Raw genomic sequence first — 22916 nt, forward strand, 5'->3', positions numbered from 1 at the left:
GCTGGGCGTGCAGTTACACAACCTTCAGCTTCGGCTTAAAGTTTAACCCGACGCAGCGAAGCTAAATATGGAGTTTATGTAAATGTGACAAACTGAAGAGGAAGTTGATACAAGTCTGCAGCCTAAAACAACACCGCACATTTTCTCTCACCTTGCGGTAATTTTTCCTCTTCACCACTTTCATCCCTTCCTCTTGCTCCTTCGTCATCCTCCTCTCCTCCTCCTCTTCGTCTTCTCTTCCTCTCTTCTTGTCTCGGATAAGGACTTGGTCGTCAGCGTCCTCCCGAGCCGGGAAGTGAACGAGCACGGGTTCCTTCACCCAGCCCGCCTTTTCATTTTCTTCCTCCACCTTCTTCAGGTTCTCCATCTCTATCTCAATCTTCACCCTGATGTCCTCAGGGAAGTCAGCTGGACCCTCCGTGCCCAGGCTGGGCCTCTCCTCTCTGGCTGCGTCCTCGTCTGCTCTCCCCTCTTTCTGCTTCCTCCTGGAGCTTCTCCTCCACCTGCTGCTGCGGCGGCTGGGTTTCCTCCTCAGGAGGCTCTCGTCGTCATCTTCCATCATGCCTTCGCTGAAGCCAAACACCTCGCCTTCTTCCTTCTCATCAGAACAATGCACCTCTGTGATGGATGGGTCACTCGAGACTCCCTCCTCTATGTTGCAAACATTTACACCAGTCTCCTCTACCTCTGTGGCGGCCTCGGGCTCGTCGAGGCGACCGTAGAAGCCACTCGATTTGTCCAGAAACTTTGGGGCCCTGATGGAGCTTCGGACTGAGCTCATCCTGGAGTTCCTGCCAATAGCCATCTTTTTGTTGGAGTTTCTTCGAGTTTCTGTCTGTTACTTCTTTTGGCCTCTGGTGCACTTTCTCACACACTCTTTCTGCTCCTGGTTTGTTCCTGCTGAGAGAGGAGAGATTAGAGTTTAAGGCTGTTACATAACCCTGCCCTCTGTCAAACGCACAGTCTGATCCATTTCCATACAGGCAGCCAAAATTTCAAGAACAGTGATAGGAGATAAAAGCTGAAGGAAAAAGCGTAAAAGACCATAGACGAAAGATAATTACTTTTCACATCAATGTGAGTATGTGTGTGTTTTATCAGCCTCTCTGGATGGTAAGTACTGTACAACAGAAATGCTATGCAGCCGTCACAAGAATGTCTGTGTTTGAATATCGGTGGCCGTGACCGAGGCTGGAGGTCAGAGTCAATGTTATCGGGGTTGTGATGATAACAGATGTCAAAAAACTGAACGCGCAGCATTCTTAGCGCTGAAGATAAACACACAGGGAGTCAGACAGCCGGATGTGCAGCCAAAATCAATGACTTCAGACTAACTGTCGGTGTCAGCGACCTGCTTGTCTGTCCATTCTCCACCTGTTCTGAAAGTCAGTCATACAATCTGCGTCAAACATCGGCATGTGTTTTTCGGGGGTCCCGAGTAAGCACAGTGTTGTTTAGATGAGTTCCTTATATTCTGGCTGTGTTGGAGTGGCTGATGACTGCTCCACTCCCTGTGCAGGAAGAGCAGCTTTTTTACCTCCACCAACGAGGTTATGTGCCGGTGGCGTTGGCACGACTGATCCGCGTTAGCGCGTTAAAACAGGCTAATCCACGTTAACGAGTTAACGCAGATCAATCCGTGTAAGGGGTTACTCGCCGTTAACACGTTAATGCGGCTTAAACGCGTTAATGCTGTCATTACGACTAACGCGATTAACAATTAACCCATCTGGAGCGCAGACTGACTCAAAATCCCTGAAATGTCTCTGTCAACGCATTTTGGGCAGTTCGTCCATTTTAATCGCGTTAATCATTAACCACGTTAACGCAGCCCTATTAGAAACTGTTGCCAACATATTGAAACTTCCTTATAACATCTTAAATATCATGTCACATTTGACCTCTGACCTCTACTTTATGATCAGTGGACTGATCTGTGTGTCACAGTGATTACAATGCAAGCCACACAATCAACGAGCGTCTCTCAGAGCGCTCCTCTTTGAGGCCCTCAATGATCACTGCTTGCTCGACTGCTGCTGTGACATCACTGATTGCGCTGCTGGTAGAAATGAGACGCACTCAGGGGTTTTGACCCTGCAGTGAAAAGGTGCAAGATCGCTTCCCCTCCCCTCTGCGATCACCTTGTAAACCGTTTCACCGCAAGTTACATAACAACAAAGTCCACACTAATGCTCCTCTGAAGGAGTACACTTCCTGCTAATAACCAGAAACTGCAGACATATTTGGTGTCCTTTCCAGATCAGCTTTGTTTTTTTAAAACAAATGAAGACTTTGGATTGTTACAAGGGTGGCAAACAGAAGAGGAAACCAAAAAACGTCCTTCTGTGCTCTGACAAACGGCGTCCTGGAAATCTCGAAGACTTGCGAAGTGCAGGTAACGTTTCATATAATGTGCAGATTGCAAAATAAAGACTGAAAGGTGTTGTGTAATAGGAGGCGAATAAAAAAAAAAGGATGACTAAATTAAAGTGTTAAAAATGAAACAGGGCTGAGAAGCAGCTCAATAGTGAGAGCATTAAACAGGAGTGAACAGAAACGCCTGCTACCACATATTAAACAGTAACGCCTTCAACAGGTGAAGAAATAGTTGCAGCCTTACCAGATCTCTCGCTCTCGTCTCGTTCCCCTCTCGGTGTGTGAGTCTGAGTGAGTGACACGGAGCCGGGAGCGCTGCTTATTGCCCTCATACACGTCACACGCCAACCCTGCCCAGACCTGCAGAGTCTTCGTCACTGGTACGAACACACACACACACACACACGCTGTAAAACACTCTCCCTCTCTCCACCTACACACACACCTTGTCATTACATCCTTGAACACACACTGACTTAGAGATAACGCCATGTATTAAACAGGTCAAATATTAACTTACTGAAAAGAATCTCAGCAGCAACGCACGTCCTACCTTTGCTGGGTAAACTCGCGGGATCCAGCTATAGAGGCTTTGCAGGGATGCAGCGGTGGGTCGAGTCAACAAAGTTTTGCCTTCAGTGCTCAATGCACCAAGGTCTCCATGGTCAAATAAATGATTTATTGGTCCGAGATGGACACGAAGCCTTATGACTTAGAAACTATGATCATCCAATCTCTGATTTACCTCATACTTTGTTTTAAACAGCTCTTTATAGATGAACCTTTTATAAAAACTCTATCAACTTTATTCTGCCTGTGAGCTCAGTTATTGCACTCTTATGCATTACAACAACATACAGTGGGGACTCTGTATATCCTGTTGGTCCTGGAGAGGCTTACCTGAACAGTCTGTTAACTTTCTGGATACTACTCTGGATACTAGGACTTCCCCCCACAGTCCAACAATATGTAATTAGTGAGGTTGGGTTAAATGTTAGCCCTGTGACAGTCTGGCGACCTGTCCAAAGTACAAAACCCATTTACATACTGCATTAATCGATCATTTTATAATCTAATTATTTGGAATATACATTTTTGCTTTCATTCAGTTAGCACTTTATCATCAGCTGGTTACGTTAACAGGACAATTCGTCACTCGCTTGGTGTCCAGATATCAGAACGAATCAACTGACTTCAGTTTCTCTCCACACTTTTTATCCAGGCTGCCTGTCATGTGGTCTGTGTCTGCGGTTGCAGTTTTGTCTCTGTTTTTGTCTGTAAGTTTGTTAGCTTATTATTAGCTGTGATGGAATGACAGGAATAGTTGTCCTTATCCTCCTTCCCATGAGAAGATCAGCTGGACTGTATCCATTTGCCAGTGGAGTGGCATGTTAGGCCATAAGGGCGAAATAAGGATCACCAGATCACTTCTTCACAGAATGTGTTGTTAACATCAGGAATATAACATTTATGTACCATTCTGACCTGAATGAATGAATTTATCCAGCGTGCCTGCAATGATTTTTAAACCCAGCAGATGTCGCTATTAAGCAACACACCAACACGGTGTAAACACGGTAAGGGTCATGTAGCGCACACTCCGTGAGGCCTCATTTAGCCATCACTAGTCTGACCTGATCTGATAAAACAGTTACGTTTGTTTCTGTCACTTTGTGCAGATCTAAAGGGTCTTGTAACTTATAGCTGCTGCATGCTAGGTGGGCTAATTTTTGTGAATTGTGGGTGCAGCTCTGTGCAGCTAACCAGCAGGTTAACTTTAGTTATGTCTGTTGTAGATTCATCACTCTGGTCTCCAGCTGTGGAGCTACAGAACACAGGGAAACACAGGGAAGAGGTATCCTGCCATAAATCCTATACATAGAAAAGTGGTAATGTAGTTGTACATAAACCTTTTCTGGAGTAAAAGTACACATGTTCTGTATTAACAAACATTTCAGACTCTGTGTAATTGTTTAGTCATTGAAGTGTACACCACATTCACTCAGTCACACCATAATTTATTATTCGATTAATAGTTTTATATGAATCTTTTAGTTCTGCTGAATAGCATGAGAACATAGAGAAGCTATAAAAATGTTTTTGTTTTTGAATGAATCAAAAATCACCATGAAAGAGATGATCTGTGCTACACATCAGTAACTTGCTGTCTTGAGGGTTTGTTGACTTTTTAAAGTTTGCCAATTTAACGTTAGCTGTTGTTTCCACTGAGCACCGGTGGATGCACTGATTTATCACTGGTATTTCTACAACAGCAGTATTGTTTTACTCCCTTAAAACGTACGTAGCTTTTTGTTCTCTTCACAGATGGCACAATAGTGTCGTGGAGGGTATGCCGTGCTCTTCTCTGGTCAAATTTGGACAAGCACGCCCAAAGATCAATGACTTGTTTGGCCTTGTCCTCTCTCCACAAGGCAAATAATTGGTCACATTCTAATGAAAGTTTTAATGAAAGAAAGAGCTTCACAAATTAAAGTGCATTAACAAGAGAAAACGCGGTCGATGCAGGACACTTGCAATACTTAGGGAGGTGTCGTTTCAGTGCAGACAATCCCACCAAACGCTTTCAAAGCATACAAATGTGGCATGAACTGGATTCAGTAGAGCATCCCTGTTCTTTAGTTGCACGATGAACACAAAGAGGGTGTTGCACCAAAGACCTCACTGTGCTCGGATTTCTAGCAGACTGCCATCTGCAGCTCGTACGAAAGACGTCGACTCGTCTGCAAACACTCGGCATTGACACAATCGCACTTCAAATCTATGCGTCAAAACGAGTCAAACGATCCACAGGAAGACCAAAGCCAGTGTCAGAGACCTTTTAGATGGTCTGAACATAAAACGGTGCCATACGTCGATATCAGACTACGATCCCACATTCCTAGCTCTGCGAGAAAACAGTCTTCCAGATATGCCAGAGGCCTCCTGAATTTGCATGGGAAATGCCTACTAAAATCAGAAGTCTGCTGGCTGGCCTCAGGCTGAACAGTGTCTGAAACAGGTTCTTAGGCAAAACCTCAAGTGGATCAGTAGAAGTTGCTGGTGCCCCAGGAGTCCTTGAAAGATTGTAACTATTTCTTATCAGTGTGCTTATCTTGGCTAGCAAGGTCTTGGGTCCAAATCCACCTGCAGCCTGTCTGTGTGGAGTTTGCATTTTCTCCTCGTGTCTGCATGGTTTCTCTCCGGGTACTCTGGCTTATTCTCGTAGTCAAAAGACAGTGGGTCAATTGGTCATTCTAAATTAGCCATAGGTGTGAACGGTTGTCAGTTCCTGTGTTGGTCCTGTGACAGGCTGGGACCTGTCCAGGGTGTACCCTGTGCCTCACCCTAGGACAACTAGGCCTGTTGAATGGCCTAAACTAGACTGACTGATATGTAGAGAACAACTATAGTTTTTCCACTCTTGCACGAATCTTGGTCGTGATTCAAATTGAAGGCGTTCCTGTGAAACATGTTATTCTCTCAAAACACAGATACATTCATCCAAACACAAATAACACATTAATCTCTCTGCAAATCTTGCACAAAACCTCCCGTAATTGGTTGCATCCTTGATTTGCTCGCCACAAGAAGACATTTAAAAACCACACGCGAGTCAGTGTAACACCCTGAACTGTTAACTTCTAATGCAGGTAAACCCTGGAGTAGGAGTGTGTGTATACGGATTAAAATCAGTTGGCCTGGTCAATGATATGGTAGTGTTTGCACAGTGAACACTTGGTCTGGGTGGGACTGGGAGTGGGAGCTGTTTACCTCTGTGTGTGTGTGTGTGTGTGTGTCAATGCCTGCTTTTTTGCCCGTGTCACATTTAATAGCCCTTTGTGCACCTTCATGTAAACGCATGCAGAGGGTTCCCCTGCAGCTGTGATGACACACCATCAGGAACACACACAGATTAAAAGGAGTTTAATGATGTGTTATTCATGACAGTGAAGCTCATACTTTTACAGGTAATAATACAACTTCTTTCAGTATCACCACTAATATCGTCTACTGCGTGTTCGTGCAGCTGCACTTGTGACTCATCGAGGACCAACAGTGGCGTGCATGTAGCTCTGACTTCAGCTCCTCTTACTCATCTCCCACTGCATCTTCATCTTGGAGTCCCTCCGCGAGTACACCTCCACACGCTCCAAATATAGTCACCAAGTGGGCCGCTTCCCCTTAGAGAGGGCGTACCAGCTGTCAATCACGCAACTTCAGCTGTTCCGAGGTTAGAGAATCCCCGCCCACGAGAGAGTAATCACCCATGACTGAGCAGGTTGCAATGGTCGCTGTCAGGCACAGACAAGTTGGGGCTCGGTATCTGGACGGTGAGGTGAGGATGTGGTGAATGTGCAGAACATCCGGCTGGAAGACGGCGTTATAGACGATGCTAGGTGCAGACAACGTGATAAAAATAACAGACACGCTGCGTGACAGGTCAGAGGAGAGGGACCAAGTCATATATCACAGCTTGACTACTGAAAGTGACACGCTCAGAGAACAGATGTGCACAATGAATGTGGTGTGTCAAGTTGCTGCAGGCAGCAAAGGTTAAACGCCGCAAAAGCCTGTCTCACCGCAGACTACCTCCATGATTTTCAATATAACTGCTGTTTAAAAAAACAAAACTAATTTTAAAGACAAAAAAAGCTTCACTTAAGTTCAAAAGAACTGGAGACAAACAAAAGTGACAAAGTGTGTTTTTCATTACTTTTATTTCCAAGGCCAGGGACAGACATGATCACACTGTACAATGTAAAGAACAGTAATAAATACGTTATACACCAGTAGAGAAGTTACTTACAGGCACTAATTACACGTAAGCAGGCACTAGCTGTTTTTACAGCGTCTGTTGCATTGCAGGGAGTGTGGAAGATGACGAAGCACAGCTCGAGTTTCCATATTCGGCAATCTTTAAGTACCAGGGATTTCCTGCCCGCTGGAGGCAAATTCAAGTGTTTTTCTGATCGCAGCAGTGTCGAAACGTAACACGTTTGTTTATTGCACAACTCGTTTATATGCGCTTCAGCAGAGATGTTTGTTTAATCACTGCCTTAAATGGTTTCCACTTTGAGCGTGGTTTTTAAAAAGCATCACTAAAGCTGCTCACAAAACACTGGGTTAAACTAGCTGTGGTGTGATGACACCAGTTACAACCCAGAAGTTGTGCGTTGGGTGTGGATCCATTACGCGGGTGTTTGTCGTGCCCGTGTTGCTAAGTTGCACCACTTTGTCTGCAACACGGGTCGTTGAGGGCTTAATAAAGACGCAACAGCAAGTCGTCCGTGGGGTTTGTTCACTGCTCGGCGTGTTTAGAGAGCACCGTCTCAGTCATGGATATTTTTATTGTTAAAAAAAGACGTAGTAAGTATTCACTGCCTTGGCTCTACAATGCTTAATCCTAGACATTGTTATTACAGTTTGAGTAAAGATTATTGACATTGCTTTGATGCTGATGACTTGTTTTTAGGGGTAAAAAGAAAAAAAAAAAGGATCTACATCCTGAATATTGACTTACAAACACAAAAATCAGAAGCCATGCATGAACTAAGTGCACAGTTGTAACTGATCCTTGGCCTGAAAACTGGAACGACACTGAAGGCTGCACTGCTAAACCAGGGTACACATTATATCCATGTGACTGACATACTCTAGATATCAGTATCAGGTTTTTGCTTTAAACCCCCTAAATATCGGTATCTACCACAAATGTCCTGTATCTGTCAGAGTCTAGTAGACGCTTCCCTTGTTAATCATTTGTATATAAAAATAACAGTTTGCACAAAACGCTTAGACATGAGCTCAAATAAGCAGCTCAGCATCACTAAACATAAAATTCAGACCCAGAATTGAAAAAAAGATAAATGTGTTCTGAAATCATCACCAGCCCAAATCTGCTGTGTGAGCAAAACTGGGGTAATAAACAGTCCAACACCTTCAAAGTAACCTTTCGTACTTCATTATCACACCCGCACTACTGAAATGTACACGAGGGTCCTTTGAGCTGCTCCCTTACTTCCCATGGGGTCATCCTTGCAGACTTAACCCTTGGGACTGCTAATAGGAGTACACTGACTTGTTCTACCCCGACGCTGCATTTGTGTCACCTCCTAGTCCCAATCCGGGGATCTTTGGCATGCTAGGCAAAGGTTTTCCCCACAATAACATGAAGCCACAAACATTTATGATCATCTAACAATAATGATAAAATTTAGTAATTTTCCCCCTACAAGGCAGTTTGTGAATGAGACACTCACAAAAAATGACAAGCTTGGTTGTCTGCATTTCCCCCTTCTTTCTTCATCATCATATTGGCTCAACTCACTATTTAAAAATAATGAAATGAAAAACCAAATCCTTCTTTTTAAAATACCACTCCATGTTTTGGAAAAGCTATATACACGGTTTCTGCCTGTCACATCATTTATACCTCCAGCCCCTGATAAAAACATCTAACTGCTGCCGGGAACGGGAAACATCACAGGCGTCTAACTGAGCTACGAGTAAACAGAAGTGATACAAGACGACCCTGCTATGAGACGCACCCTCCCTCCAGTTTTAAGCCGCAGTGCTCCAGCAGCAAGGCTTCACAAACTAATACACTGGCGCCCCCATCAGGTAGTAGTTTAACATTGACACTGACTGTACTGCTAAACAAGGATCGCAAACTCAAAAACGAAAAAGACGCACACACTAACATACAATCAGCACAGTTATGACAAAACACACACTCGATACACATCTATATTTACAACCGGGTGTAACAGTCTCTCAAAACCAGGTTCTCTCCTGTACTTTAGTGTTTACAGTATTTACAATGCAGTTACGTATGCAGCATTAACAGCAGAATATAATCACACACTGTGTGCGCATGTGTGTGTGAGTGTGTGTTGATGTGCATGCGTGTCCCTCAGACCTCCACAGCAGGGTCTGAACCCAGTCCCTGAGCCTGCAGCGCCTCCTCTCTCTTCATCTTCGGTTTCTCTGTCCGTGTGTGCCACACCAGCACCTGCAAAGCACACAAACACACTATTACTACACGTGACCTTATATATAAACTGTTACTAGAATCGTAATGCAACTACTGCAAATGCCAATGCACGAACACTTCTTTCTTAAAGGTCTCTTTTTCTGCGATTCCCATAAATCATAAAGAGAAAAGACTGAAGACTTCAGCATTTCACACTGAATCATTTGTTCTAAAATAATTATAGACAATTCTTATCTCTTAACACACACGCACTTTAGTGCAGTTGTCTGCTTTGGGCTCCAGTTCATCCATGGTAACCAGTCCCTGAAGAAAGCTGCTTTCCAGCAAGCCCATTGGTGCCTCTCCGTCAAAGCATGCCTCTGGATTGGCCAGGACCAATTTAAGGGAAACGGCGAAGCCAGCCATGTCGATCGGAAAGGGCCGACTGGGACGCCAGCCGGTATGGAAGCGAACGACCTTAAACAAGCCATCGTAAATATGATCTCAGTATTTTAGATCAGATGAAAAAGCTGAAAAGCTTAGCTCTTAGGTGCAGTTAGATGCAGGGGATTTTTGCATCTTTAAAAACAGCAGCATGGCAAAATGTCAGTGACCTTACCTTTCCTCCTTCAACCACAGGCCTCTCATACTTCATCCCTCCAACCAGGCCCACCGGCCAAACTGACACCCGCTGTGTGCTCCTCATCTGAGGAAAAGAGGACATTTGTTCGCAGGCATCAGCAATAAGCCTAATAGTGAAAGAAATAAACATAGTCACACACTTAAATATCCCACCTCCTCAAACAACTGCAGGCTGTATGTGTTATCGTCATCAGCAAAGTACACCACTCCTTGCTGGTTATCCCCTCCTGGCTGAGCCCTCCTGTCCTCTCTAAGCCACCGTAGCCCTTCGTTTCTCTGCTCCACTCCACGGGGCTTGAGCCAGCTGGGGTCACCCTGAGCAGGAGAATGACTCAGTGTTTTTAAATAAGGAACAAACAAAAAAATTACAAGAACATGCATGGATAAGACAAAAAAAATAAAAAATTGAACGAACCTCCTGTAGTTTGCGGTCCTTGGCGGTGGGCATGTGTAGGTGAGTGTAGGTCAGGCCGCTCTTCATCAGCAGGTCGGTCACCAGAGGCGTCTTGTGTGGCGAGTCCTCCACCAAGATCCAGTGGAGCCGAGGGACATGGAGAAAAGTCTGGGACATACGAGTCAGCTCGGCCTTCTGCACCAGCCTGAAAACAGATGGAAATCGGAGAGAGGGTGAGATCAGTGCAGGAACGCACGGCGGAGGGTGGACACCAAGCAACGGTCGCTTGGAAGACTACCTTGCATATGTCGGCGTGATAACAAAGATGGTGGGCAGGGACGGTTTGGCTGGCTGCTTCTGAGGTTGCTTTGTTACTTCAAACTTCCTCATCTCCTCCTGAAGACGATGTAGTTCCCCACGCAGTCGAGATATGGTGCGGTCTTTAGGGAAGTCATGTTCTGTACAGTCACAGCGCTGGCCTGCACAAACAAATCAAAGTGAAGCTCTGCCACTCAGGTTTGCACATTTTTGACTCCTTTACACCTGCTGATGCTGAAATTTTATACCATTATTCATTCTGCTCATAGGTAGGATTCACTTACCGAGCTGCATCAGTGCATAGATGAGGCCCAGGAGCGAGACCATGAAGTAGAGCAAAAATACAGTCTTCAGCTTTAGCTTCATCCTCGTTGCCATGGTGCCCTGACTAGCTGAAAGTTGACAGAAAGTGCAACTTGTTCACGCTTTTCTTATTAATCCAGTTGTTTATGTTCTGATGAAGTTGTGCAGGCTGTAACCGAGGAGCTAAACTGAGTTCAAATGTACCCAATTTGACACAAGCAACATTTAGCTTGCTAACAAGCTAAGAGGGAAAGCATCCCCATGCAGCGGGACGTTTCTGAGAAGCTAACTGAGGAAAGGTTGGAGCTGTGCACGGGTCAGTGTGGCCTAACTCCCGACGAGGTCGAATAACATGAATCTAAATTGAACTCAATGATAAACCAGTGGAAGCTAAGCTGTATTAACCAGACAAGCACAAACATTCCCATTTTTTTTCTTTTCTTTTTCTTACCGGAGGCGACAATCGGCGGAGCTGAGCGATGGAAGCTCAGAGGTTCATGTCATTTTGGACAGATGTGAGCAAAGGCACCTCACAGCATCCATTCATTCGGCTCAACTATGACATTTTTTCTGCAGCTAATGTACCAACAGCGTCCGGTTTCTGTGCGACGCGAAAAGGAATCCCCCTCGAAACATTCACAGCCACACAGACAGTTCCAGAAGCGGCACAGAAATCTGTGCAGCGTAAAAATGAAAGAAAAAAAAAGTACTTATCAAATTAATTATCACTCATTTTGATAAAACAAATATTTTTAAAAGCTTAAAAAGGAGGTTCACATAGGCAGCTCATTTTCTTGACAGTACTTTCGTTAGAGGATTTTTTTCTTTAAAGGTTGCATTATAGGGTCAACTTGAAAGAAAGCTAGAACAGCGAGGTCAGAGGTCAAATGTGCCATCGTATTTGAATGCAAATTATAATTTAAATATTTTGAATCCCAATATATAAAATTCCATATGTACCTGTATGTTGTCAGTAGAAACAGTGATAGGAAGAAACTAAAAAACAATTATTTGACCTTTAGTTCTACTGACTTTGGAGAGGTCAGAGGTCAAATTTAACATATTGTTTTAAATCACTCCACAGTGCGTTCTATATGTTGGCAATATACACCACACCTATATGTTAAGCATTAGTGAATGGTCTATACAGGCAAATCGGCAACCCTAACACATTCTGACGCAGCTACATGTGTAACAACAGCATAATGAAAATCTGAAAAATTACCTATAAAAAGAAAAATACAAAATATATTAAACATTTCCATACATATCCTCTTTTCCTGATGGAAATTCACTTATGTTTAAAAAAAAAAAAAAAAAGTAAAGAAAAGGAGGCATTTCTTGAAAAGTCAAACAACTTTCCTTTATTTGTAACATTATTTGTAACATAAAACACTGACAAGGCAGAATGACTTAGTTTTCCCTTTCATTGTCATTTACGGACAGGACTGGAACACTCACTCTCAAACACCGAGGTTTTTTTTTTGGGTTTTTTTGCCTTTTATTAACATCATGTTTAAAAAAGTGTTTCTCCTGTAAAAGGCCAAGAAATGAAGATGGATCCACAACAGCTTATATATTTATATATATTTATATACATGTTGAGAAAAGACCAAAAGCAGTATCTGGAATTTTTTGTATCTGGAACCATTAAAAAAAAAAAAAAAAAAAAAAAATTAAGTCCTCACTGACTTCAAAGTAAATTAAATTCAGGCTCATTTCCAAAAATTACATTTTCACATAAGATTTTTTATTTTATTTTATTTTTTATTCCCAGTGAGCCTTTTTAAATTCTTTATGATTATTTGTTTTAACTGCCCACATGCCTGGATTGAATATGACCACCGAGTGCAGATCCAGTCTCTGTTCAAACTTTGTTACATTTACTTTCATGCAACTTCACATTTTCAAAGAATAGAATAAAACTAAACAAAAATCTCCTCCTGAATACCAGGACTACTTTCCGGTTGTTTCTTTAAACAGGATGGTAACAAGACTGAGCCGTGGGTCAATCCAATCCAGCCAGCGGCTGACTGACTGACAGCGTGGCTGTTAAGTACAACAGATGAGGTTTGATTATGTTTGATTAACCTGAGAGAGACTGTCAGTCCATCGATCTCCTACCTCTATGTACAACATCCTCTTTTTTTGAAATTGTAACATATGAAGTACAAAATTTTTTTTACTGTACTATTCAATCAGATAGTCTAGTCCCCGCAAACAAGCATGTTTAGTTGTTTCTGTTCCTCAGAGTTCAACCAAGCAAGAAAAACCACCATGTCTCCAGGTGCAGAATGTACGTTTAGCAGGAAACAACCAAAGCTTTCATCCCAGGATCCCGTAAGATTTTTCTCCTCAAACCCCTTTTTTTTTTTTTTTTTGGTACCAGATTATTTTAGTACCAAGCATTTATACCAAGTGTGTCTACTTCACATAACAGCCTCTAACTCCACGTACTTGTAGCAGGCTTTTCATTATTATTTCCATTATTATCTGTCATTGGTGTGCTGTTACAGTAGTGGATCCAGCATATGTACACGTCCTCTCTGTGAACCAAAACACTCAGAGTTTAACACAGAAGCACTGTTTCAGACATGTTTATCTACTCCTGGCTTTGTGCGATGTCAAGGCGAGCCTTAATATAGATGACAATTGAAACCATCAGTTTGTCAGGGATAGCCAATGAGAGGACAGCTGTCTTAAAGGGACAGGAGCTGTAACAGCTCATTTGAGACAGTGGATAAAATAAACTGCACCAGAGGCCAGGATAGGATAAATAAGGATTATTTTTAACTGAATCATGCAAAGCCAGAGGGGGGGGAAAAAAAAGGACACATGGAGCTGGAAATGTGCATAACAGAACCCCATTCAATGCAGTCAATCTCAATTATAAATCAAATTTTTTTTAAAAACAGCAATTTAATCCAAAAACACATCAAAGGCTTTGTGAACAGGCGGGGACTCATTGTGGTTAAAGTGGAATTAAGATTATTCTAGACCAACATGAGAATTTTAGATGCTGCTTCTCGCAGTGGACCTAAATTTTAGAAGCCACTAGTCCGTAATCCTAATTTAAGACTAGATTTACTCCACCCGCCCCCACCCCCAAAAATACCTAATTTTACAGGAGGGGGCCAGGAAAATAAGTTAAGACTGTGGAAGAACTCAAACAATTTAAAAAGCAAAAAAAAAAAGAAAAAAAAAAAGCTCCCTCAAGTGCGCTGCCGTTACCTTCATCTGCATCCATTCACGCGTCGTTTTCAAGCAGCTATATGATCAAACGGTGATCTCTGTTGATGCTATTCCACCTTAAATCCACAAGATATGCAAGAAGTGCAATGGAGGATGGACTTAGTTGTTTTTAAACAGGCCTAGTAGCGTCAGATTTGTCGTCAGAAACTAAAAGCAAAGAGGGAAACGGGTGTACTACAAAAATCCGAAAGCTCAGTAAAAATGAGAACTGTGTGGCAGCCGTGGGTGCAGGTCAAGAAGCAGGAAAAACTAAAAAAAAAAGGAGGCCGAAAGGTCAAATGATGAATTTTCACAACTAAAGATGTCTTCTGTGAAGCTGAAAAAGCATCCAGTTACAGCATGCATCTCTGATGAGGCGATATGACACAGGTGGGGACACACTGGGAATATTTACTTAGTCGGATGCAGATTTACAGCAACTGATGATGTTGAGAAAACATTTTTTTAAACGTATTTTACTGAGAGACTCGAAAGAAAAAGGCAATCTTGGAAATCTCATTTGATAAGCTGTAAGCATTAAAAGCGAGGGAGACATCGATACATTTACCTGAATCGAGGAGGCGGGTGGTGCCGATGGTGTATTGTAATCATGTAACAGCAGTATCACGTGCCAGCTGCTGCTAGCTGCAGTGTCTTCTGTTACAGAATAACTTACAACTAGAGTCAGAACAGATAATATTACAGTGCGACGGCGCTTCTCGTGCTGGTTTAACCAGGACCTAAACTCGGGCTCTCACGTGAAGCCCGATCCGAGGACCCCGGTGCAGTGAAACAAGCAAGTCGTCTCAGTGCAAAGGCCCCAGAAAACCCCCCGAGCTGGATTGTAGAAACTGACTGAGTTATTTTTATCTGCTTATTTTGGATGGTTTTAGTTGTGATTTCAAGACTCAACTAATCCCGTTTTACACTTGAGAGACCACAAGTGGGGAGTTTCTTCAATACAGCTCGAGGCCAAGAGTCAACTTTAGGTCTCGAACCACAGTTTAAGAAGCAGATCCAATACAGTATAGCAACACAGAGATGATGAGAGCTGCATGGGATAGGATCGGTCTCCGTGATGGAGACCGTCAGCTTTTTCTTGACTGGAAACCAGTTCTGGTAATAACAGCGTTATGAGAATGGGAAGAGATGATTTGGACAATGAGCCGAGGGGCTGGAAAACAAATCAAACAAACAAAAACAAAAACATAGAAAAGGCTGCGTGCGAAAGCTCACGCTGCATCGAGATGCCGGCTTTTAATGCGCAGGTGGGTTTTCCCACCTGTCGGCCTCCATAATTCAAAACCACTCGTGGGCTAGCAGGCAGCTGAAGCTTTCGCACGCAGCCGGTTAAAGTTGCTGGCTTTTAACCAATCGCGTGGCGTAACCGAAGCCGATCAGTGGCAGCAGCCCCCGCAGTGTCCGCCCCCGTGGGTGTGTCCCGCCGAGGCCTCGCCGTGCTTGGTCCGCCTGCTCAGGATCTCGTAAGAACAGTCGTCGCCGCAGCAACCGGACATGCTCGGTGAGGTCTCATCGATCTCAAACCTGGAGGTGAGGGGAGACGGCGAGCTTCGTTAATGGGAGACCGAAGGAAGTCGGGTTTCAGACGAAGAAGGACCGTTTCCTGCCTGTATGTGACCTTTATAAGTGGGAACTTCCTGGAGTGTTAATGCACTAATGATGGCGATCACATTAAGACGCCATAACTGTAAGACCCGCCAGTCCCACACGAAAGAGAAAGTAAAAGATAATTCAATAAGGCAGCGCCGTGATGTCTCCATTATCCCAATAATAACCCTCAACAGTCCTCGTGTTTGCAGCGCAGTGATCATAACAAAACTGACTGTGATATCATGACATAAGGAACACTAAAAATGAAAGTCACCAGTTCAGTGTGGGACTAAAAGGGAAATCCGGTTGCAATCTTTGCTTCTGTTCCAGTGTTACGACATTGAATAAAGGCCAGAGAAGTTCCACATTTCTCTATGATTTCATCTCATTTGTATTAAATTTTCAGAGTTAAACTTCCTGGATTATGTCCAGAAATACATTTTTGGGAACTGCCAGCTTTGCCCATTCCTTTCTGATCTAAGACAGCAACTTCATGAGAAAGAGACTAACCCACAACACCTGTGGAGCCATTAATACTGAGCTGTGAACCACGTCATATTCTAAGAAGCTTGGAAAGAAAAGCGTCTGGACTTCTTTAGGTTTCTTGAAGACGTTTCACCTCTCCTCCAAGAAGCTTCTTCAGAGCAATTGGTGGACAGTCCCAGATTATAAACCCTATGGCAGGGTCAGGGTGCGGGTCACAATCAGCCAAGGTTTCGGGTGAACCCATTGTGAAACCTAGCCCCACCCTATCATGTGATGGCTTCACCCGAAACCTGTTTTCACACCTTGGCTCGTGTGAGTAGGTAGAGGATCAATAGGGGGTCCATGACCCTCTTGGGGTCATTACAGACTACGATGACCTGGATGACTGAGAAGCTTCACAGACAACTAACCTTATATCATATTCCATAATAATATAATATAGTGTCCATATATTATATTATAACCTTATATTATACTCCAGACTACACGTTCAAAGGCTGAACATTTGTCTCATTACAGTTAAACCCTCCATATTTCCTAAGCGTTAAAGAGCCGGCATACTCACTGTAAAGCTTCTCTGAAGAACTGGTAGGCCCCTTTGTTCTGTTTAAAAACTGTCAACATCACCTTCTTCATCTGTGTACTGGACAGAGGACAAAAAAAAGAAACACTTGTCTTTAGTGTAAAGTGACCTGAAGGCGTGATCATAGACTGTATATAAAAGATGGATGTAGCCCATGTTTTAGCATTTGTTATGATAAATGTGCTGTGAATGCGATGTTACATCCTCCAGTTGTGTTTGCATTCAGTGTAGGTCACCTGTAACCAACTTCACAGTCACCACAATCTTCCCTCCCATAGTCACACAACCGAAGTTCTTTACCTGTTAGCGATGAGCTGGAGTATCTGGATGAGAAACTTGCCAAGCCCTTTCCTCCGCACTCTGCTCTCTAACTGCACCTCATAGCTGCAGAGCGAAGAAAGAGGCGCAAATTTAAAAAAATAAAACTTAGAATAACAGAAATGAGGTTTGAAATCTTTTCTGAAATCCACAAACACACAGCTGGGTACCTCACCAATATAAAACCTCCTCCCCGCACTCTATGTCGAACCGGAAGTGCGAGAAGGCCACGGGGGAGGAGTCGGCGTCGCGGGCCAGCAGGTACCAAGCCCTCTCGTCATTCATCTCCTCCCTCTTTTCCCTCTCCTTCCATCCCCACTCACTCTGCTCGTACCTGCAACAGAAAGACAGCAGACGAACTCGAGCATGGCACAATAATTGGAATTCTTTGCTCTCAGATTTTTCTAAACTGGACAAATACCGTTTAAAACTGAATATGAGACAATATTAAATACAGTAACTCAATCTCTACCTTCTTTTTATACTCTGCGTTTAATTCATGGCCTCAGATCCACATCTTGCCATCTGCCCTTATCTCATGTCACAAAAAGAATTTCTGGCCTATCTGCACTCTGCTCTGAAAAAGATAGGTCACTCTGTTCCTGAACTACTTCGAACTCTGAGAGGAGGCGAGAACAGACTTCTTACAGCGTCTGCATGTTGGCTCTTGTGAGTTCGAAAGCCCACTCCACAGACAGCGGGTTAAGCGCGGTCACTCTCTTGCACTCTATCTGCAGGTTCAGCCTGGAATGGGAGGACAAGTCAACGTGTGAGTTTATGAGTCTGTGTCTCTGGGAAAAGCGGCTGTTCCCTCCATGCGGAAAACACAAAACAAGAATGAATTTCATGGAACGGGATACTGAATAAATCCTCTGCGGGTGTACAAAGCAGTGCATACCCATTTCTGTCGTATTTTTTGAAGGCTGGGAAGGCGGCCAGGGGGTCCTCGAGCTGTGAGAAGAGAGGGCAGAATGAGAAAACGCTAAACTATCAGCACTCTTCTCCATTCAGTCATGTCCTTTAAGCAGCCTTTACGCTCAATGACCTGAAAAGCCAAATAAGGGCAGGACAGGCTACACGTCCATTAGTCAGTCACGATGACACAAAAGGTCAGCTTCACCTTGTTACTATGAAGATCAAGACTACTCTCATCCTTGGACAGATTATGGCACACTGGGCCGAAACCACAGACACTCAGGCTCAGAGAATTTAAGTATGAAGGCCAAAGACGGACCCTCAAAATCAAGTTAAATTGCTCATTTATTCATTTGAAACTATGGTCCACTTTAGGAGATTTTCTTGCATTCCTTTGCTGTTATCACATCCACCACAGTGGGGGCAACTCATTTTGAAACAAAGTGACACAAAAGTAATCGACCCAGCCAAACCCATCATGATCCCAATGAGGAAGCTGCTGCAGCTCAGATCATGTTGTGCGAGCTGTTTTCCTCCAGTTTGCCAACGCTCTAGCCAACCTCCAAGCTGCAGGAGCCGTGCATTCGAATAGACGGGTGGGGGATTTAATGATGCAGATTAATTATGCATAAAGGCACACATGGTGCGGTATTTGCCTTTTCCTGTCATGCCCATATCAATTAAGGCTGTAATCGGGGTGAGGAGGGCATCCCCGAGCTTCTTTTTTTTCATGCCTTAAGCTTACAATGGAACAGCGTGCGAGAGAGACAAAAATCAAACCGCGCATTTTTAACTTCAGTGCAAAGCCACAGCAGAAGATTTCTCCTTTTCACTCATATCCACAACTGAGGTACCTTATTGGCTGCGTCTACTTTGGCGCATACGGCGTCCATAGCTGCCCTCTCCTCCAGACGTCTCGCTTTCTTCTCCTTTGCTCTGTTGGACTTCCTCTGAAGACACAAAATGAACGGAGAGGGAAAAAAAGCAGGGGACATTTGGTGAATTACAGATGGATCAGAATGAGATTTTTCCCCCTGACACAGACACACAAAAAATGCAAAATCCTGAGATCACTACAGACAAAGAGGTGCTATAACCTTTTGCGTTTTTTTTACCACTCAATTTATTCCCTTCTCCGCTTCGCATGATCAGTGCCAGCCATTTTTCACCACTTCTTTACTGGTGAATCGATCTTCTCTTGTCAAAGAGTGTAACCTGTGCTGACGAAATGACAAGGTAATGCAGCATTCTGGCACAGCAGCTACAGCCTGTCAGGTCACAAGAAATCACGATGAAACCTGGTGGCAGCAGAGCCCACAAACACAGAAGCAGGTAGTAGCCAGAGGATACCACTGTACTTTTTCGCCAACACACACACACACAAAATCGATCAAACGTAGAGTGCAGTCTTTCCCACTCATCTGAGTATTAGCAGATCTTTGAATTTCTGTTTAATAATGACGTGTGCTGCTGTACACGTTTTAATTACAACCCCAAAGCCACGTGGCAAATCAATCAGAGAACAGATCGACCCTCAGACACTACGCGTGAGCACATCCGGGAAGATCGAAGCTCCAAAAATACATCAAGGCCTGGAAAACAATGAAAAAGCAGAGCTTATTACTCTTAATAACGTGATTATTGTCTCTCTGAAATGCTTTCAATCTAAAGCCATTACAGCGGTATAGTATTTCTATAGCCTGTGCTGCTCCCTGTGGGAAATTTCTCTGATACCGTTACTCTCATTAAGCCTGCTCCTGGTTTGATGTCCAAAGCATCTGCATTGATGGTGCAGCCATAACTCACACAAATGACCCTGATAGCGTTTATGCTGTGCAACAGAGAGATTAGACACTTTAACAGTTCCTATACCCATCCTCTGGACCTGATGTAGTGATTTTTTTGTGGCTCCATGCCATTTAGATACTTATTTGTCTGGTTGAGTCAAACAATCACAAGTAGTATTAGTGTATTGCCCTGGTTGGAAGACTCCATGAGTTATTAGAGTTGGTCGTGGTGCGTTTAGGGTGCAGAATTGGTGCTTCACTGGAGAAACAACTAGGCATTAACTGAATTCCTTCATTCCAGGGCTGAGCAATTATGAAAAGGAATGCCAACTTTAGCTCCAAGCATTAACTCTGTACCAAGCACAGGGAGGCTGCACACTGAGCTGGGGAAGGGGGGACACGTGGATTGGTTTATCTGGAGCCAAAGAGAAGGACAAAGTCAAGTCTAGCTAAAGTTAATAAACTCAGCTTTACAGCTTCAGAGTGTGTGCAGGCCTGGCTGGTGTAGACAGGTAGCTCATATTATCAACTTCCAACATGTGTGAATTAACCAAGGCCAGGTGGGAAAGAGACCCCACATCCTGGCCTGTTTGGAAAATGTACACACACACACACACACAAACACAAGTGACTAGCATTAATGGTTAGCAACGTACTCGCCATTTGCTGTAATGGCATTCCCCGACAGCTAACAAGGCTAGCGGGCTAACAATGTCACAACACACATGACATGTTAAGTGTGCGCAACGCCAAGGACGATGCAGTAACCCAGCTGAAAACGTCATAAAAAGCCATGTGTGTGCTCGAGCTAACGCTACAATGCCATGTTACTGGGTTTATGTTTAGGCAGCTAGACGGCTAACAGCCAAACCAGCACCTTCAGCCACATCCATCCACCATGGTCTTTCTCGCTTTCCCTCTCTCCTGCCTTCCTTCTTTCTTTCTTTCATGTCTCCTCTGCTTAATCAGCCACTGACGAGCTAAAAACCTTTCTTTGTGCCACCTCGCTTCATATATATATATTTTTGGGGAAAAACACATGCAACTCACCCCCATTTTGCTGCCGTATCTGCTCGATCCCCCTGGAGAAACACACCTCTATTGTCCCGGTGCTTTGCTGAGTTATTAGTATCGTGACTACAGGCAGAAATAAGGGGGCCAGATGAATATGACAATGATGGATAGTGTGCTAACAAAGCTAGCTGGCTGGCTACAGCAGACGACCGAAGGCTTTGAAAGAAGCAGCAACCGGCTGCGAATTTGATTCCAACGTGAGTGAAAACCGAGCCGTTTAATTTCCCTCTGAAGTCGGATTGGCGCCAAGACTGCGAGGCTGAATTATCCGGGCTGCTTCGTTGCCCTTTTCTTTTCTCCTCTCCGCCGCGTCCAGCTATGCTGCGTTCACGTGTTCCACCTCACCTCGGACTTCTGACACCCTTAGCCCCCAAATAGATTTAAATAGTCTTAAGAAGACTATTTTGGGTTAGGGTCACCCTAACCCTAAACCCTACTTTTCCTCTCCCTACACTATTTACTATAGTGGCTTAAAACAAAACTAAAACCTAAAAATGTTAACTTAAATAAAAATATAAAATGGAAAACGAATTTAAACTACATTGTTTGTTTACAAAGCTTCAATAATCATTCAATTCAATAATAAGTTGTTGTTGTTTTTTTAACTCTTAGCTGTAATATTTATTGATATGGTCATCAGGAGCATCTGCTGCATGTTTATCTAGACTTGGATGTATACATGACTTTAAGTGTTGTGTTTGTGTAATATTTAATCTGAACTTCCTAAACCTCGACCGTCTATAATCTTTTTTTAAGCCAAACACTTAAAGCAAACAATAAATATAGAACCTAAACATCATGTGCAGTATCCTCACATACATCTACTACATGAAAAGTGGCACTGGAGAAAAGCAAATCAGCTACTGTGAAAGTGTCTTGAGCCTGCATTCCATCTGAAGACCACTAGATGGCGACAGCTGTGTTGCAAAAATACTTGAGGTCCTATTGAAGTCTAAAGGAAAACAGTTTCCTGTCTTGACCTCTGTAAGCACGTTGATGCTTGATTTATGATCTCAGTTACTCATTTGGAGTTATACTGAATAAAAAATGAAGCCTATTTTGGCTTTTAGTCAATCTATCTTTCAAAATAGATCTGTATAAAGCTACACAATCATTTGCTAACTTGTCAATCACAAGTCACAGCCAGTGAGTGTATGGTTTCACAAACCGGCATGTACTTGTCACATGTGGATTTTGGCAATCAACATGGCCACAGTGGAAACAATCCAGTCACTGTTCAGTGATTCCAGTTAATGGAGATGAGTAACTGTAGCTGCCATTGTGGGATGAAATGAAATAATAATAATAAAACAAATAAAAGTAGTCATTATGCAAATCCCCTTACATTCAATTTGAATTTGAATTTTAGTAAAACTTTAAATTCATTAAAAGCTGTTTTTTTTTCATTACTATTCTACATCATTTTAAAAGGAGCCAAGTATCCTTGAATTATTGAAATTATACAGATTTCACTATCAACTCAACTGTCACACCTAATTCTGTTGTTGTTCTACTCACAAACGTTGCGTAAAGACCATATGTTTAAAGTATATTCTGTGTGTATTGACTGCAGCTTTCTATGTGTACTTGAAAAATGTCTGGCAGCGGTGGGATTCGAACCCACGCCCCCGAAGAGACTGGAGCCTTAATCCAGCGCCTTAGACCGCTCGGCCACGCTACCACGTGCGAAGCTGTTTTCCTGAAAGAGCTGTTGGTCACTTTTCTGACAGTACCTGAACGCACCGCTGCGTTAGCGCGAACATGGTTTCCTTGTTTGTGACGACAGAGCGCCAGACAGCACAGGTCAGGAAGCACGCGGCACTTTCAGTACCAGGAGGATGACCTCTGACCTTTACGGCTACTCCTTCTATGACAGAATAATGCTCAAAACGTGAAAGGCTCATA

General features: G+C 43.5%; 3 protein-coding genes and 1 non-coding gene across 6 annotated transcripts in view; all 4 read right to left on the reverse strand.

Moving 5' to 3' along the window:
* LOC102200359 (uncharacterized) overlaps positions 1-2746 on the reverse strand; it is a 5214-nt gene extending 2468 nt beyond the window's left edge. The window contains exons 1-2 of one of the 2 annotated variants that reach the window (XM_005751867.1): positions 2621-2746; positions 152-897 (exon numbers count right to left, since the gene is read on the reverse strand). In XM_005751867.1, coding sequence (XP_005751924.1) covers positions 152-805 — 654 coding nt within the window. In that variant the 5' untranslated portion in view covers positions 806-897; positions 2621-2746. Of the gene's footprint in view, positions 1-151; positions 901-2620 lie in introns of both variants that reach the window. The other variant, XM_005751866.1, reaches the window with a different exon arrangement.
* Positions 2747-7077: 4331 nt separating this feature from the next.
* b3gat3 (beta-1,3-glucuronyltransferase 3 (glucuronosyltransferase I)) lies at positions 7078-11654 on the reverse strand. Its single transcript, XM_005751868.1, has 8 exons — positions 11458-11654; positions 10988-11095; positions 10684-10864; positions 10407-10590; positions 10145-10306; positions 9969-10055; positions 9623-9826; positions 7078-9388 (listed from the first exon to the last, which is right to left on the reverse strand). The coding sequence occupies exons 2-8, from the start codon at positions 11079-11081 to the stop codon at positions 9290-9292; spliced, it is 1011 nt and encodes a 336-aa protein (XP_005751925.1). The 5' UTR covers positions 11082-11095; positions 11458-11654; the 3' UTR covers positions 7078-9289.
* Positions 11655-13802: 2148 nt separating this feature from the next.
* Positions 13803-21346, reverse strand: naa40 (N-alpha-acetyltransferase 40, NatD catalytic subunit). 2 transcript variants are annotated; one of them, XM_005751870.2, is made up of 8 exons: positions 20988-21346; positions 19005-19100; positions 18134-18186; positions 17884-17979; positions 17411-17569; positions 17218-17301; positions 16900-16977; positions 13803-15782 (listed from the first exon to the last, which is right to left on the reverse strand). In XM_005751870.2, exons 1-8 carry the CDS (start codon positions 20991-20993, stop codon positions 15635-15637), a joined length of 720 nt encoding a protein of 239 aa, XP_005751927.1. In that variant the 5' UTR covers positions 20994-21346; the 3' UTR covers positions 13803-15634. The 2 variants fall into 2 exon arrangements, with proteins under 2 accessions (XP_005751927.1, XP_005751926.1); XM_005751869.2 differs by lacking the exon at positions 20988-21346 and having other exon boundaries at positions 17884-18186; positions 19005-19026.
* Positions 21347-22610: 1264 nt separating this feature from the next.
* Positions 22611-22692, reverse strand: trnal-aag (transfer RNA leucine (anticodon AAG)). The gene has a single exon. It is a non-coding gene; the product is annotated as a tRNA-Leu (tRNA).
* Positions 22693-22916: the final 224 nt, after the last annotated feature.

Source organism: Pundamilia nyererei, unplaced genomic scaffold (assembly GCF_000239375.1).
Source record: "Pundamilia nyererei isolate P.nyererei 1_Seehausen unplaced genomic scaffold, PunNye1.0 scaffold00331, whole genome shotgun sequence".
Taxonomy (NCBI): Eukaryota; Metazoa; Chordata; class Actinopteri; order Cichliformes; family Cichlidae; genus Pundamilia; species Pundamilia nyererei.

What these genes read in the sequence shown, in the direction of transcription:
- b3gat3 (XM_005751868.1), bottom strand. Translation starts at nt 11,081, where the DNA reads ATGGCAACGAGGATGAAGCTAAAGCTGAAGACTGTATTTTTGCTCTAC. An exon ending in CTATGCACTGATGCAGCTCG is followed by an intron (nt 10,865 to 10,987) that starts GTAAGTGAATCC and finishes TTGTTTGTGCAG; the next exon opens with GCCAGCGCTGTGACTGTACA. An exon ending in CTGTGGTTGAAGGAGGAAAG is followed by an intron (nt 9,827 to 9,968) that starts GTAAGGTCACTG and finishes GGCTTGTTTAAG; the next exon opens with GTCGTTCGCTTCCATACCGG.
- naa40 (XM_005751869.2), bottom strand. Translation starts at nt 18,137, where the DNA reads ATGGGTATGCACTGCTTTGTACACCCGCAGAGGATTTATTCAGTATCC. An exon ending in AGAGCCAACATGCAGACGCT is followed by an intron (nt 17,570 to 17,883) that starts GTAAGAAGTCTG and finishes TTTCTGTTGCAG; the next exon opens with GTACGAGCAGAGTGAGTGGG. An exon ending in TTCTTCAGAGAAGCTTTACA is followed by an intron (nt 15,783 to 16,899) that starts GTGAGTATGCCG and finishes CCTCACCTCCAG; the next exon opens with GTTTGAGATCGATGAGACCT.